The sequence below is a fragment of the Etheostoma spectabile genome, chromosome 19 (assembly GCF_008692095.1).
Source record: "Etheostoma spectabile isolate EspeVRDwgs_2016 chromosome 19, UIUC_Espe_1.0, whole genome shotgun sequence".
In the NCBI taxonomy this organism is placed as follows: domain Eukaryota; kingdom Metazoa; phylum Chordata; class Actinopteri; order Perciformes; family Percidae; genus Etheostoma; species Etheostoma spectabile.
Window position 1 is genome coordinate 12,078,238 of NC_045751.1, and position 14,778 is coordinate 12,093,015.

Genomic DNA, 14,778 nt, shown 5'->3' on the forward strand with positions numbered 1-14,778 from the left:
ACCTGGGTCTCCAACGATGGCGGCGACATCGCTCCACCTACGCTGCACCAACGAGTCACTCGGACACCTTCACCTACCACATGGTCGCCATGGAGCTCATTGGTGTCTGTGGGTACACCCTCTGCTGCTGGGGTATCTACAGGTATCATGATGATGTATTTACTGCGGGGTTCTTTGTTTGGAACATCAACTGGTACGGAGAGCTTTTCTTTCACATGCTGACCTGTGTGGAGCCCTACCTGGCTGTCGTCCATCCCGTCACCTACCTGAGTCTGAAAGGAGAGAGAGGGATCAGAATCAGAAATATCAGCATTGGATGTGTTTGGCTGCTTTCCTTTGGAGCAACAAGTCTGAATTGTTTGGATTTTGTATCAATATTTCAGGATGTCAGCCTCTTGATTTTTTCCTTGTTCGTCGTTTCCTTCTGCAGCCTTTCTGTTCTCTGCGTTCTGATTCGTCCAGGGCCAGGGGAACAGGGCGGGGACAGGGGAAGAGTTGACCAATCAAAGCAGAGGGCTTTTTACACCATCATGGCCATACAGGTCGAGCTGTTGTTCAGAAGCTGTGGGAATCTGGCTGTGGTTTTTGTTATTGTGTTGAGAAGAGGTTATGAGTGTATTCTGGCGATGTCTTTATTCTGGATTAATCTCCCCAGCAGTCTGGTGTTACCTCTGCTGTTTCTACACAGAGCAGGAACATTAGCGTGTTGCAAGAACAACACCTAACAAGGGTCAGGGTTAGATTTTCTTTAAATCCCTGCAGATTCAAGCAATCCACTGCCTGAAGTCATGTCTGATTGTTCTCTCTCTGACTTCTCCATCTCCTAGGCTCCACACCTCCTGGTTTGGGTTTGTTTCTTCTCTTCTGTTGCAGTTGTCATTCATCCACACTACTGATACCATTGATTTCACACATGTTTTATGTTCTTTTGGTAATAGTTCTCTAGTTTGCTTTACAATAAACAATTAATTGGCATTTTAATCTGCCTGGTCTCCCTTTTTTTGCCACATGCGTTGCATCTCTAATGGCACTTACCCACCGCTAGTACCAGCTCTACTCGGCTTGGCCACGGTGCCCCGTCCTCCATTTTCCATTGCAGATTTAACACTGCATCAGGAATCTGCCGTCACCTAACGCGACACACCCAGAACGTGAAAGGTGTGTTGTTTTTGCATCTTCAGCATGCGGATGATGCCAGAAGACACATTTTTGTTTTAAAAAGAAGCTGAAGGCAGCAAAAACACCGCTATCACATACAGACGTTAAAAGGTGCCTTTTGCGTCTGTCTGATGCTGAGAATCCCTGACCAAACGTCAGTATCTGACAACAGGAATGACAACGGGTTGCCCAAGCATTTCTTAGCAGTGGGCTACCGGTAGGCCAAAAAGTTCTTGTTGTCTACCCTACAAGGAAATCAAGTGTGCAGAAACATGTTGGGGGAACACCCACGCGCTTGGGCTCTCCAGTACGTTGTTATTTCGCCAGTGGATGCAGATATTTCTCAGGCCGTTCAGCGCGTTGTGGCAGCTTCTCCAGCAGGATAAGACTAGCTCCTTGCTTTCTCTGCTATAGGCACATCGCTACCTGGATGTGTAACTGAAAAACTAGTAGCAGGGCCTGTTTGAACCACGCTTATATGTGAAGTTGTTGAAAAAAACTAAATATTAAGTGAGAACCAAGCAATCGTACTCTCCTGAACAGGCACCTGCTCTGAGGGGCACTACACTATTGGTGGTAAAAAAAAAGAAACAAATAAATAAAACATGCAAACTAATTCTTCTTATTCAAACTATGTGCTGGATCAGTGCAAAATAGCATAATCGGTGCCCCTTAAAATAAGAAAACTGAAAAACAAATGTTTTAACAATTCTTTAATAAAATACCATACAGACTCAGACTATTGGCTGAGAACAAGTTACCAAATGTCAACAATGCGCTCCTGACACAGGCGCTTCAATCAAAATGGTCTTAAACTGTAGCCCAACAAACTGAAAATGACAAATCAATTTGTTTGTCAGTTTGGTTTAAAGCACTTAATAAAAGCTAATTAACAGGAGTGAATGTATTTTTTTTTCCTCTTGCATTGTTTACTACAAAAATATGTATTCACTGGAGGTTAAATGAAAACAAATTTCAATTTATACAGACATTTATAACCACCACCTTCTGATGAAAAGTGTATATCATTGTGTCTTACATCCATTTTGTATCATATAGGAAACATTACCTGCACATAAAACATTATTTCGTTGCTAGGATTGCACAACAGAAATATGCCTGCAGGAGAAATAGTAGTTTTTTGATAGCTTACTAACAACGTTTTGTTGTAGTTTGAGACACAGCGGCTAAAGTGTGACAAGCGCTCCATTAAAATACTCTCTTAAATTTCAAATGCAATAAAACAAAAGGTTGCTATCATAGACAAGCAATATATACAAAGGGCTACAGCACAAAATGCTGAGTCGTTAAGCTAACGGCTAGTTCAGGTTCAAGTTAACTGAGCTCACTGTTGTTTGACTGGGCTGAAGACGAGAAGGATACTGTGCCAACGTAACCTTTATTAGACAAAACACTAACTTATCAGATTGCTAAATTTGCTGAAAATATCTAAACATATGACAATATGCTTCATGTCGACAGCTTATTGTTTGAGATTTGTAAATGTGGAAAAAATTCCCAGATAGTTTTTAACAGGCTGGAAATAACAGACAAGTACTCATAGATTTATGTTGTTTTTCTTTCCATGTTGGTCATCAGTGAAGGTGCTAAGAAGAAGAAATGGAGGACAAGGAGAAAGGAGAGAAGGGGAGGACAGAAGAAGGAGCTTCCGAGGAGGTGAGGAGCTCATCGCACCACGCCGGCTCGTCGAGGTTTATCTCAACAAACGGCTCACTGGAAGAAACCGCTGAGGAAAAAGAGAAGGACAAACGTATAGTTAGTTAACAGAGCTGAGATTTATTAGCTAATTAACACTTGTGTTGTCTTCCCGCCAACCATTTTGGTCCCTCTTTTTAACATTGTGATCACTTTTTCCAACATTTTTATCACTTTTTCAATGTTGCAGGTGCTTTTTTTGATGTTTTGGGGGTATTTTCTAAAGTTTTTTGATATTTTTTGATATTGGCATGTTTAGCACTTATTTCGACTGCCCATGTTTTGTGACAAAACAAACAAATGAACTGAAAATCGGATCAATTTGACCCATGGACAACATGAGGGTTGACTACTTTAGCGTGTCTTAGCACCAAAGCTAGACGCAGGTTAGGAACAGCTAGCTTAACGTTAGCTTCCTCATAATGTGGCACCTTACAACTCCTAGCTTACGTTTGCTCAAATGTAACGAGACACAAAATGTGAGTTTTGATATGTTTTAAGTTTTTCTTAAATTTGCTTTCGGGGGAGTCTGGCATTTCCCACAGTCGGCCAGGCCGCGCTTGTATCATTTCACCGCGTTTTTATTTATATCCTAGTGCTGTCACATTTATTATGTGTCCTTAATCCCTTTTTAAAAACTTTAAACAGTTCAAATGTTACATTGGGTGTTGTTTCAGCAACATGTTCGGCTGCTAACGTTAACCTATTGCAGCGTAATATTTGCACCGTGATACATGAAAAAAGGCATAATACAAAACTTATTGTCTTAGTATTATCTTTGACATAACTTATTGTACATAGTTTAGTTAATTTGTGTGCAACACTGAGTTATTTGAGAGCATAATGTGCACAAATTTCTATTTTCATGACTGTCAGGCTCTTTTCCTTTAAAGAGGGAACTCTACTAATTACACACATGAAGTTCAGTTTACTTATGAAAAATACTACCATGCTGATTTTTGCCTTTGTGTTTGTATCAATTTAAAGTGTCTTACATGGGTTGTTGTTGTTATTTTCGTTCTGCTGCTCCTCCCCGATAGCATCGAAGAGCAGGTTGGTGCTGCTGAACGGGCTGGACGTGTCGTCAGCTGCGACGTGGCCCAGTGAGGGACTGGTGTCACCAGTGGGGGGCGAAGTCTCCAGGCCGTTTGCATCCGGCTGGTTCTGCGGAGCTGGAGTTACAGGCCAAGCAGTAAGAGAGAAGAAAAGGTAAGTCGAGGACGTTTTCAAGTGCACAAGAGTTAGTGTAAAGATTTTGCGTTGATAAACACGAAGATACAAATTGTTCAGTGTGTGCTGGGTAACGTAGCGTTCAGGTTATTTGCACAGGAAATAACTTAAATTCATGTTAATGTCATTCATTTTCCCTGAGGCAGTCAAGAAAACATGCATCCGACTTCTGCTTTCCCACAACTTTGTCGTCTTTAATTTTCTATCTGCCCTTTGGTCATCTTGGCTCGTACAACACGCAGTGTAGCCTGTAGTGTAACATACTAAATAGTTCGGAAACTTGTAGTAATCTCTGTGTTTAGCTTGATACAACTGATACAATGTATGTACATGACTCATGTAGGCCGTGATGGATGAAAGATCTGCAAGTGGCTTAATTTAAAACTACCTAAAGGGTTATACTGTAGCAGTATTGACTTTACAGTGGTAAAAATTGAACACCAAAAGCACCAAAAACCTTTTTCTGTACCACTCTCTCCATTTGAGATTGCTTCCTCCGACTGTAGAGTTGTGCCGTTGGATACTGGAGGAGGTGAAGGGGCGTTGGTGGTTGCTTCATCTTTAGGGGCTGGTCGATCTGAACACAAACAAACGACCAGAGCACACACATCAGGATATGCTAAAACCGGAAATTATCCAGACATTTCTTGGCGTAACTGTATGTAAGAACAGAAATGTCTGAATCAGTCCGATCGGACATCAACGGTCTTTTCACTGCCAACTCCCCGAAGTCTGTGTAATGTCCCACAAAGTGTGAGAATTCACAGCAAGCGAGTGGGTGTGTTGATCACATTTCCATCAGCTCCCACAAACCCAAAGAAAACAAATTTCTGAGGTTAAGGAAGACGGGTGATTTACACGCAGACAGCGGAAAAACTGTCGTTACCGTTGGAAAATATTGATGAAACGGCAAAATTTGCAAAAATGTTTTTACGCTCGCTTGAGTTTCGGCCTTTTTTGACAAAGAGTTAATGTGCAGAATGGGAGATGGAAACAGCTTTGCCAAATACATTTTGGAATAGTGAAGACGTAACTCACATGACTATAATCCCAAATTCTGTTGGGGGAAGGATCGGGAAATGAGTCCCATCCAGTGCATTGTTCACTTGTGTAAAAAGCTGCGTGGTGGAGTTGCGGTGCGCTGTAGCTTGTGGCTCAGCTACGACGGGCAAACTGACGAATTGGTTCAACAGCTTGAATCATATGGCCCTGCACACCGCTTATACACAGCGGTAAACGGTTGTCTCGCTGACACTGTTGGAGCTAAATCCTGCTCCAGTCTCAGGTTCAGTCGATTAGTAGTCGAATCTCAGATGTGGATGTGTAATCCCTTTTTATTACGTAGGATATCCTAGAGTTACCTGGATCAAGCTATCACAGCTCTCCCCTTCCTTTGTCTGGCTCTTCGGTCTTGCACCCCTGGTCTTATCCGCTAGGGGGGGGGGGGGTGGGTGGGGGGGGGGGGGGGGGTTTTCTCTAGGTCACACGGGTTGATGTGTTTGTGTGCCTATTTCGTTATCTTTTCGTGTGGAATGTGACTGAAAGTTTATCACCCTTCAGATCATTTGGGCTGTAAAGGAGGACTGAAACTAGACACAGGACGCGGACCCTAATCATCAATTCTGCTTCTGGCATATTTAGGAGAGCTGGATTTTAACGGAATATACCAGAACATCATATGTTATAGAACAGAAGCATTGCAAAACAACTTAATGCAAGAACAACAAACTTAATGCATGACCAACATGTCTTCATTTATGTTGAAATAATGCTTTTGCCTTTTAGCTTAAATGTATAATGCAAATCACACGCAATGTTTAAGCACATATAACATTATTAATCCCAACACACCAAATGTCTCCACCACAACCCTGGATTCTGCACAGGTGGCCCACTTGTACAATGCTACCTCTCTTTATTTGTCTTCTCAACTCTTTGATTTAGCAAGGCGGTTTGCAACCTCACAACCACGCGTAACGTCAACGTGTGACCAAACTACGCTTTGCATAGTGTTTATTCGCTCTAAACCAGTTGATGGACACGCTTTTACAGTAATTTGCTTTTTCTTTTAATTTCTTTTTTGGGACATTTTAAAAGGTTGCTCAAACTTTGCTTGACAAATAAATGGAAACGTGACTGAGATTCTGCTCTTCTGTCAGAATTGGCCGACGCTGAAATCATCGGACCGATTCAAAAAAACGCAAAGACTCGGTTGTTTATAACCGAATTTCGAAGTGAGTCTATGACGTGGTGTCTTGTCGTGTCTTCTGCACGCTCCGCCCGGACCACAGGGAGAGTAGAGAGGTTCCAATACCATTGCTTTTACACCCGTTTGTCACATCTGAAGTTGTGTATCAGCCTATTCTGAGTCTTTGTTTGAATGGCCTGGCTCAATGAATGCCAAAGAACTTTCTATTATTATCTAGTTTGCAGAAAAAGAATAGAAAAAGAATATTAAACTACTTTGGAGGAGGTTTTTTCGGGGCTAAATTATGTTGGCTTGGCGCATAATCTCACATACTTGCTGATACCATCCTTTAGATCTTATTACATTTGAGAAAAAGAAAGATAAAGAAATTTCGGACAGTGTCAGGAGCAGATTTGTCGTACATATAGCGGAGTTCATGTGTTAAAAAAATCTTAAATATATAATCCTTTCACAGTAATTGAATTGAAATGAAACCAAACACACTTACCCAGGTCGTCCAGGTAGACTGGTTCAAAGTTGCCAATGGGTTCGTTGTGATGGTTGGCGGGAACCGGACGATGGAGGTCAAACGAGTACGACTGGACAAACAAATAAACAAGTTAGCGACAACAAAAAAGCTTCGTAAGAGCATCAGCTAACTGTTTCAACCGTGACGTGACACAGTGAAATATGATTGTTGTTGTCTTACCCTGGAGGCTCTCCTGAGAAAGTAGAGGATGACACACAGAACAATGATCACCAGGAGGATGAAGAAGAGGAACACGTAACCTAGACACATGGCGAGAGACGGGCAACTCACTTTTATGGTTAATTAGAAAGATGAATAAAAAAACATCTTTTCGAAATTGATCTTATGCCTTAATTAAAAAATTAGGAAAATGCAACTTTTAAGGACACCAATTTTCTTTGTGAAGATAATGTATTGTAAATAAATAAATGTTCTTCCTTAAATACAGGGGCATAAGTATACACCCCCCTATGTTAATACGGGCTAAGTAATACACCCCCCTATGTTAAAATACGGGCATAAGTATACACCCCCCTATGTAAAATCAGGCATAAGTATAACCCCCCCTATTAAAATCAGGGCATAAGTATACACCCCCTATGTTAAAATACGGGCAATAATACACCCCCTATGTAAATACAGGGCATAAGTATACACCCCCTTGTTAAAATACAGGGGCATAAGTATACACCCCCATGTTAAATACAGGGGCATAAGTATACCCCCCCATGTTAAATACAGGGGCTAAGTATACACCCCCCTATGTTAAAATACAGGGGCATAAGTATACACCCCCCTATGTTAAAATACAGGGGCATAAGTATAACCCCCCCTATGTTAAATACAGGGGCATAAGTATACACCCCCCTATGTTAAAATACAGGGGCATAATACACCCCCCCTATGTTAATACAGGGCATAAGTTCACCCCCCCTAGTTTAAATACAGGGGCATAAGTATACACCCCCCTATGTTAAAATACAGGGGCATAGTATACACCCCCCTATGTTAAAATACAGGGGCATAAGTTAACACCCCTATGTTAAATACAGGGGCATAAGTACCATGTTTTTCCCTTTTTTTGAAGTTATCGTTGATTTTTTCCTGCACTCTTTTTGTTTTCTCCCCACATTTTTAAAACTTTTTCCATTATTGTGGTCCCTGTTTTCAACCTTCTTGTATCAGTTCTTTTTTAGATGCTATATACTGTAATTGAGTAAACAACCCAAATTCAATGAAAGTAGCGAACTGATCATTTATTTTACTTGTGAAGAGCGTGATATGGAACCAACCCCCTTTATTTTATTTTTTTGACAATTTAGTTGAGAAAAAAACTAATTTCTGATATAGAAACCTTTTGAAAACGGGTCAAATTTGACCCGAAGACAACAGGTTAATGCATTATTATAAAACAAGAAAATATATAATAAAAGCAGGGATTGATAGATACATTTGATTACCATGGAAGTATTGAACCCCAAAGTGTTTACTATTACTGTAAAAATGTTACAAAACATAAAGTCATAAAATCATGTTTTATTTATCTAATATTGAACACTTTGAGACTCCTTAAAGACATTTTTTTAGTCACTAAAGAAGATGTTTCCTCAAAATGAAGATAAAGTAGAATATGGTGGTTTGGCCGGATAAATAATACAGAAATATAAAAGTAGAACATCCTTACCTACGGTACCCGAGTGTCCAGGTGTCTCTAAAAGAAACAGACAGCTGGTTACTGTTCACTCTGAGGCTTAAAGACTCAGATCAAAGAATTACACCGTCAGTTCAAGCCCTCTAGTGGAGCACAGACGCACAATACATTTACACAGTTGTTTTCTCAATTAATCCTTTTGTTTGGCTCTAAAATGTCCCAAAAACCACTGATGGATGTAATCATTTTCCATTTTATCAAGGTGATATCTTCAAATTGCTTGTTTTCATGTTACAAAAAGTCCAGAACCAAAATATATTCAGTTTAATATCATACAGGTATATTTAACATTGACTAAGATGTAGATTAATCGACTAAATGATTAGTTAATTGACAGAAACATGTTATAATTTCTCGCATTAAAGTAATTTTTCATGCAAAAATGGCAGAAAATGTTTTTTCCGCCTCTCAAATTGTGAGATTATCTTCTCTTTTCTGTTTTTAATGTCATAATAAACTGAATATCTTTGGATTTCGGACTTACAAAACAAGTTATTTAAAGGTCATACCCATTACTCACCGAAACTGGGACATTTTATAGACTTTTTTTTATAGAAATGATAAAAACAATTTATATAATATAAGTAAGAGAAACCAACTCAGATTTTAAAAAACTGGTCGGATCATTTTTCCAGTTTTCTCGAAACAGAATAATCAAAAAATATGAATCAATTTTTAGTTTGATTAGTCTGGCTGCACTTGCTGAAGTTGACAAACAGCATTTGTGTGTGTGTTTGTGTGTGTGTGTCTTGATGTGTTGAGTGTGTGCGTGTGTTGAGTGGTTAAAGTATGTGTGTGTGTTTGTGTGTGTGTGTGTGTGTGTGTGTATGTTTTGTGTGTGTGTGTGTGTGAGTGTGTGTGTGTGTGTGGTGTGTGCGTTGATTGTGTTGAGTGGTGGGTTTGTGTGTGTGTTGATTGTGTGTGTGTGGTGTTGTTGTGTTTGTTGTGTGTGTGTGTGTGTGTGGTGTGTGTGTGTTTGAGTGTGTTTGAGTATGAGTATGTTGGGTTTTTAGTTTGATGTGTTTAGAGTGTGTGCGTATGTGTGGTGTGTGTGTTTTTGATTGTGCGTGTGTGCGTGGTTGTGTGTGTGTCTTTGTTGTGGGTTGGAGTGTGTGTGTTTTTGTTTTGTTGGTGTGGTGTGTGTGTGTGAGGGTTTTAGTGTGTTGTGTGTTTGATGTGTGTGGTTTGTGTGTGTGTGTGTGCTTGAGTTGTGTGTTTATGTTGGGTGATGTGTGCGGTGTGTTTGAGTGTGTTAGAGTATGTGTGTTGTGTGTGTGTGTGTGTGTGTGTGTGTGTGTGTGTGTGTGTGTCTGTTTGTGTGTGGTTTTTGTGTTTGGTGTGTGTTGTGTGTGTGGTGTGTGTGTGTGTGTGTGTTCTTTGAGTGTGTTGGAGTGTGTGTGTGTTGTTTGTGGTGTGTTTGATTGTGTGTGTGTGTGTGTTGTTTGTTTTGAGGTGTTAGAGTTGTGTATGTTTGTGTTTGTTTTAGTTTGAGTGGTGTTAGAGTGTGTGCGTGTGTGGGTGTGGTGTTGGTGTGGTGGTGTTTAGTGTGCGTGTGTGTGTGTGTGTTTGTTAGTTGTTAAGTGTGTGTGTGTGGTGTGTGTGTGTGTGTTTGAGTGTGCGTGTGTGTGTGTGGGTGTGGTGTGTGTGTTTAAGTATGTTAGAGTGTGTGGCGTATTTGTGTGTGTGTGGTGTGTGTGTGTTGTGTGTGTGTGTGTGTGTGTGTTTTTCGCAGTGTCTCGGCGTGGCAGTTAGAGAACAGCAGCATGTGATGGTTGTTGGTTAACACACAGGAAGACAGACTTTGCACACAGGCCTCGCTAACACGCCGTCTGTGAGCTACCTGGTTTAAGCGAGGTCCCGTCCGTCGCTGTGGAAACCGTTGTCCCTTCAACACCGACACCCCCCGTCACGGCCTCGGTCTCGCTGGCCGGGGGGGTGGTCTGTTCCTCCGTGCTGCTCTCTTCTTCCTTTCTCGTTCCGTTCACGTCGTCTGAACTCTTCTGGGTCTGCAACAGGAGAGGCAGACGCTTGGTATTAACTCTTTTTGACCCGTTGTCCTATATCAATGTTGTTTTTAATTCCCCAAAATAACATGATTGATTCCAACGCTCTTTGCCAAGTACAAATCTCTACTTTCATTAATTTTGGGGCGTCTTATTCAATTTTATAGCATTTGGAGAAACAAATTGAAGTGTTGTTGAAATAGTATTGAGTAAAAGTTGACATATTCCAGTCTGTGATTATCATCAACATCCATTCCTTTAATTTTAGTCTCAATAATTCCTCTGTCACAGCAACAATGTGGAAACCCCCTGAGAAAAGTCTTTAAAAAGCCTCCTGGAACAGCTGGAAAATGCATCGTCACAAAGCTGAAGACTGTTTTTCTGACATCAGGAAAACTTTTTAGAGATACGTGGTTCTCACGGGACAGCGACGCTACAAACTTATCATGATCTTATAAAATATGATGCATTGCTGTAGATCCAGCAGGGATCAGTGCAGGTACATTTCCAGGATATTTAAATATTGGATCCTGAAAATCCAGAGTTCTCCCCTAGAACATTACTCTGCATCGAGTAATGCGGCCCATTACCTATGCCCTGGTACCGAGCTGCCCCAATCACATCTGTGTATCGGATGTGGGCGGGGCCAGAGGCAGCGCACACCAATCACATCGGGTATCTGATGTTGGGCGGGCCAGAGGCGAGCTGCACCAATCACATCGTGATCTGATTATTTGGGACAAGCAGTTGCACACAATCACATCGGTGTTCTATGTAGGCGGGGCCAGAGGCGACTGCACCAATCACATCGGTGATCTGATGTAGGTGGGGCCAGAGGCGAGTTGCACCATCATATCGGTGTATCTGATTAGGCGGGGCAGAGGCAGTTGCACCAATCACATCGGTGTATCTGATGTAGGCGGGGCCAAGGCGAGCTGCACCAATACACATCGGTGTATCTGATGTAGGTGGGGCCAGAGGCCGAGTTGCACCAATCATTCGGTGTCTTGATGTAGGCGGGGCCAGAGGCGAGTTTGCACCAATCATATCGGTGTATCTGATATAGGCGGCAGAGGCGATTTGCACCAATCATATCGTGTATCTGATGAGGCGGGGCCAGAGGCCAGTTGCACCAATCACATCGGCCTATTTGATGATCTCATGGGCCCTGGATATGTCGCCCTGTGTATTGTTATCCAATTGCGTGTAGTGAGATTTTTAACTGCCCGCTGGTGCCCCCCCCCCCCCCCCCCCCGAGATGGGCAACTTTTATTACTCAGATGCCAGACCCTTAATCTTTTGGATTGTGTCGGGATGTCCCGGCTACGAGTGAACCAGATGTTAAGATACATTTTCCATCTTCTAGGTAATAAACTGTCTTAACCTACCCGAGAACAACTGGAAACCTTAATTTCCGTGTTGTTTTCGTGTTGTCAGAAAAAAGAAAGAGAAACGCATGTTTCCCAAAACAACGTTGGACCTTTTCTACTTTAGTGTGGAGAAAATAACTTCACTATTCAACAAAACATAATCATCTTTTCCAATTGGATGTGCTTTGTTTCACACTGAGAATTAGGAACTTAAATCAGAGATTTTAAACTTGCAGGATACCTGTGTCATGTCGGCTGCAGCTGTTGCCGTGAACGCTGTTGAAGGCAGATCTGGTGCATTCGCTGACGTGTTACTCTGGGGAGAAGCTGTGGGCAGCGTGGTGCGAGCTGTCTCATTTAGAGTTTCCTCCGATGGCGACCCGTGGGTGGATTAGGGTCTGCAGACGTGAAAAAGACACACAGAATCAGTCAGAAGGCCTCAGACCATCTCCCCTCCCCCATAAAGACAGATACAGGACAGAAGCAGGATGTAGGCACTGCCACCATGTTGGTTATTCTGAAGAATAGATGCAGAAGGGGACTTCAAGGACTGCAGCAGTGACAACCGAATCGGACCGGGGCAGCTCTAGAACGTACAAAAGTACATTTACTCCAGTACTGTACTTGAGTCCAAATGTTGAGGTACTTGTACTTTACTCGAGTCTACGCTACATTTCAGAGAGAAATATTGTACTTTTTACTCCACTACATTCATCTGACAGCTTTAGTTGCTAGTTACTTTACACAGTAGGATTGCCGCACACAAACACATGTAGTTTACAACATCTGATGTGTTATTATAGAGTAACCATAGCAACAGTATCCAGCTGAGATGATGATGTCGTTAAACACACAGCTGTTTAACGGTCCGACCAGCAGACTTTTCTAAAATGGGATTTTTCTTTACTTTCAATACTTTAACTACATTTTCCTGATGATACTGACAGACCTTTACTGAAGTAACATTTTTAATGCAGGATTTCTATTTGTAACAGAGTACTTTTGCAGTTTGGTGCTAGTACTAAGTAAAGGATTTGAATACTTTGTTCCACAACTGGACAGTTTCCCACAGCAGAGTACAGGACACTAAAGAGGACAAGACGATAAAGGACAGACAGAAACGTCGTTCCTTACCTGGAGGACCTGTGGTTCCATTTTCTCCTCTGGATAGTGAAGAAATTGCTAAAACTGAGACAGAAAGATCAAATCATGAAACCTTAAAACAACAATGGGACTTAGGACATGATGTACTTTGTACTGGACACACCTGGGTGCATGTTAAATACTCTGATTCTGGCTAATGCTAAAGCTAAAGCTAAAGTAGCAAGTGTATCATCCAATAAAAGGGAACTTAACCTTCATGTTGTCCTCTGTTCAAACTGACCCGTTTTCCTATATCAGTGTTCTTTTTAATTCCCCAAAATAACATGATTGATTCCACACAACGCTCTTTGACAAGTGCAAATACAAAGTACAATACAAATACAAGTGCAAATACAAAGTACAATACATTCATACATACACACCCGGACTTGCACTGAAACTTTTGACTATAATATTTATGGTTAAAGTCCTTTTTACAGACGAATGTTCCTTATTATTGTCGTTATTATTATTATTATTATTATTATCATTATTTTACTTTTACTGTATTTCTTGCAAAAACGGATGCTGGAATTTCAATTTCCTTGTGGGAGTTATCCCAAAAGGATCAATGAAGAGAAGTTGAAGTTGAAATCTCTACTTTCAAAACATTTTTTACCGATAGATTGGGAAATGCCTAAAATTGACTGATAATATCGGCTCTAGACTCGGGGTCATTCACAAAAAGACCCTAGGGTGCATTTTGGCGAGACTTACGCTTTAATGACTTTATAAACTGCTGCAGCTTGTTAATTAACCTGCATGTTGTCTTCAGGTCAAATTGACCTGTTGTCCTATATCAATGTTCTTTTTAATTCCCCAAAATAACATGATTGATTCCAACGCTCTTTGCCAAGTACAATCTCTACTTTCATTAATTTTGGGTCTTATTTATTCATTTTATAGCATTGTAAAACAAGTGAAGTGTTGTTGAAATAGTGTTGAGTAAAAGTTGACATATTCCAGTCTGTGATTATCATCAACATCCATTCCTTTAATTTTAGTCTCAATAATTCCTAATTTCTGCTTTTCTAACTCAAACATTAGGTATAATTTCCTATCAATGAGACCCATAAATAACCTCCAAATAAAATTCCAAAATAACTGTAAAACTGAAGTTAATAAGTTAGTGTTACGTAGTGTTGAAAACGTCAAAAAAAGTGGCAATAATTGAAAAAAATCGCAAAAGTGTTGAAAAAAAGGGTAAAAAACGTAAGAAAAAGTTAAAAACATCGATAAAAAGCATCAACAAAAGTGTTGATTTTTAATTTTGACGGGAAGACAACAATGGGACTTTGTACTGGACACACCTGGGTTAATGTTACATACTCTGATTCTGGCTAATGCTAAAGCTAAAGTACCGGGTGAATCAACCAATAAAAGGGAACTTAACCCTCATGTTGTCCCGTTTATAGTTAAAAAAAAAAGAAATTTGGGGCCGTCAAAATAAGCTGAAAATGTCAACATTAAAAATATCAAAAAACCTGAAACCTGAAAACACTGAAAAAGTGACAAAAACGTCGGAAAAAGCGTCTTTTGTTTTCATGGTTGACGGGAAGACAACACGAGGGTTAAATGAACCAACACGTAGTTAAAGGTTAACTTGTCTGTTGCTAAGGTTACAGGTTTATTCGCAGATCTGCTGCTGCAACACGTTTCAAACGTGTGAAAAAGCCCAACGCTGGTGTGAAGATGTGAGCAGCTAAGGAAGAGAAAACAGATCTGATAGT

At 40.8% G+C, this 14,778-nt stretch overlaps 1 protein-coding gene and 1 long non-coding RNA gene across 3 annotated transcripts in view; both read right to left on the reverse strand.

Annotated features, from left to right (window-relative positions):
• Positions 1 to 14,778, reverse strand: part of LOC116669375 (uncharacterized) — a 17,355-nt gene that overhangs the window by 651 nt on the left and 1,926 nt on the right. Inside the window, exon 2 of the long non-coding RNA XR_004326764.1 lies at positions 12,899 to 12,904. This is a non-coding gene — a long non-coding RNA (uncharacterized LOC116669375). The remainder of the gene's footprint in view (positions 1 to 12,898; positions 12,905 to 14,778) is intronic.
• LOC116669374 (mesoderm induction early response protein 1) overlaps positions 2,677 to 14,778 on the reverse strand; it is a 15,062-nt gene continuing 2,960 nt past the window's right edge. The window contains exons 3-11 of one of the 2 annotated variants that reach the window (XM_032499178.1): positions 13,040 to 13,093; positions 12,147 to 12,303; positions 10,373 to 10,538; positions 8,506 to 8,532; positions 7,002 to 7,081; positions 6,801 to 6,891; positions 4,562 to 4,681; positions 3,870 to 4,046; positions 2,677 to 2,905 (exon numbers count right to left, since the gene is read on the reverse strand). In XM_032499178.1, coding sequence (XP_032355069.1) covers positions 2,766 to 2,905; positions 3,870 to 4,046; positions 4,562 to 4,681; positions 6,801 to 6,891; positions 7,002 to 7,081; positions 8,506 to 8,532; positions 10,373 to 10,538; positions 12,147 to 12,155 — 810 coding nt within the window. In that variant the 5' untranslated portion in view covers positions 12,156 to 12,303; positions 13,040 to 13,093 and the 3' untranslated portion in view covers positions 2,677 to 2,765. The remainder of the gene's footprint in view (positions 2,906 to 3,869; positions 4,047 to 4,561; positions 4,682 to 6,800; positions 6,892 to 7,001; positions 7,082 to 8,505; positions 8,533 to 10,372; positions 10,539 to 12,146; positions 12,304 to 13,039; positions 13,094 to 14,778) is intronic. The other variant, XM_032499179.1, reaches the window with a different exon arrangement.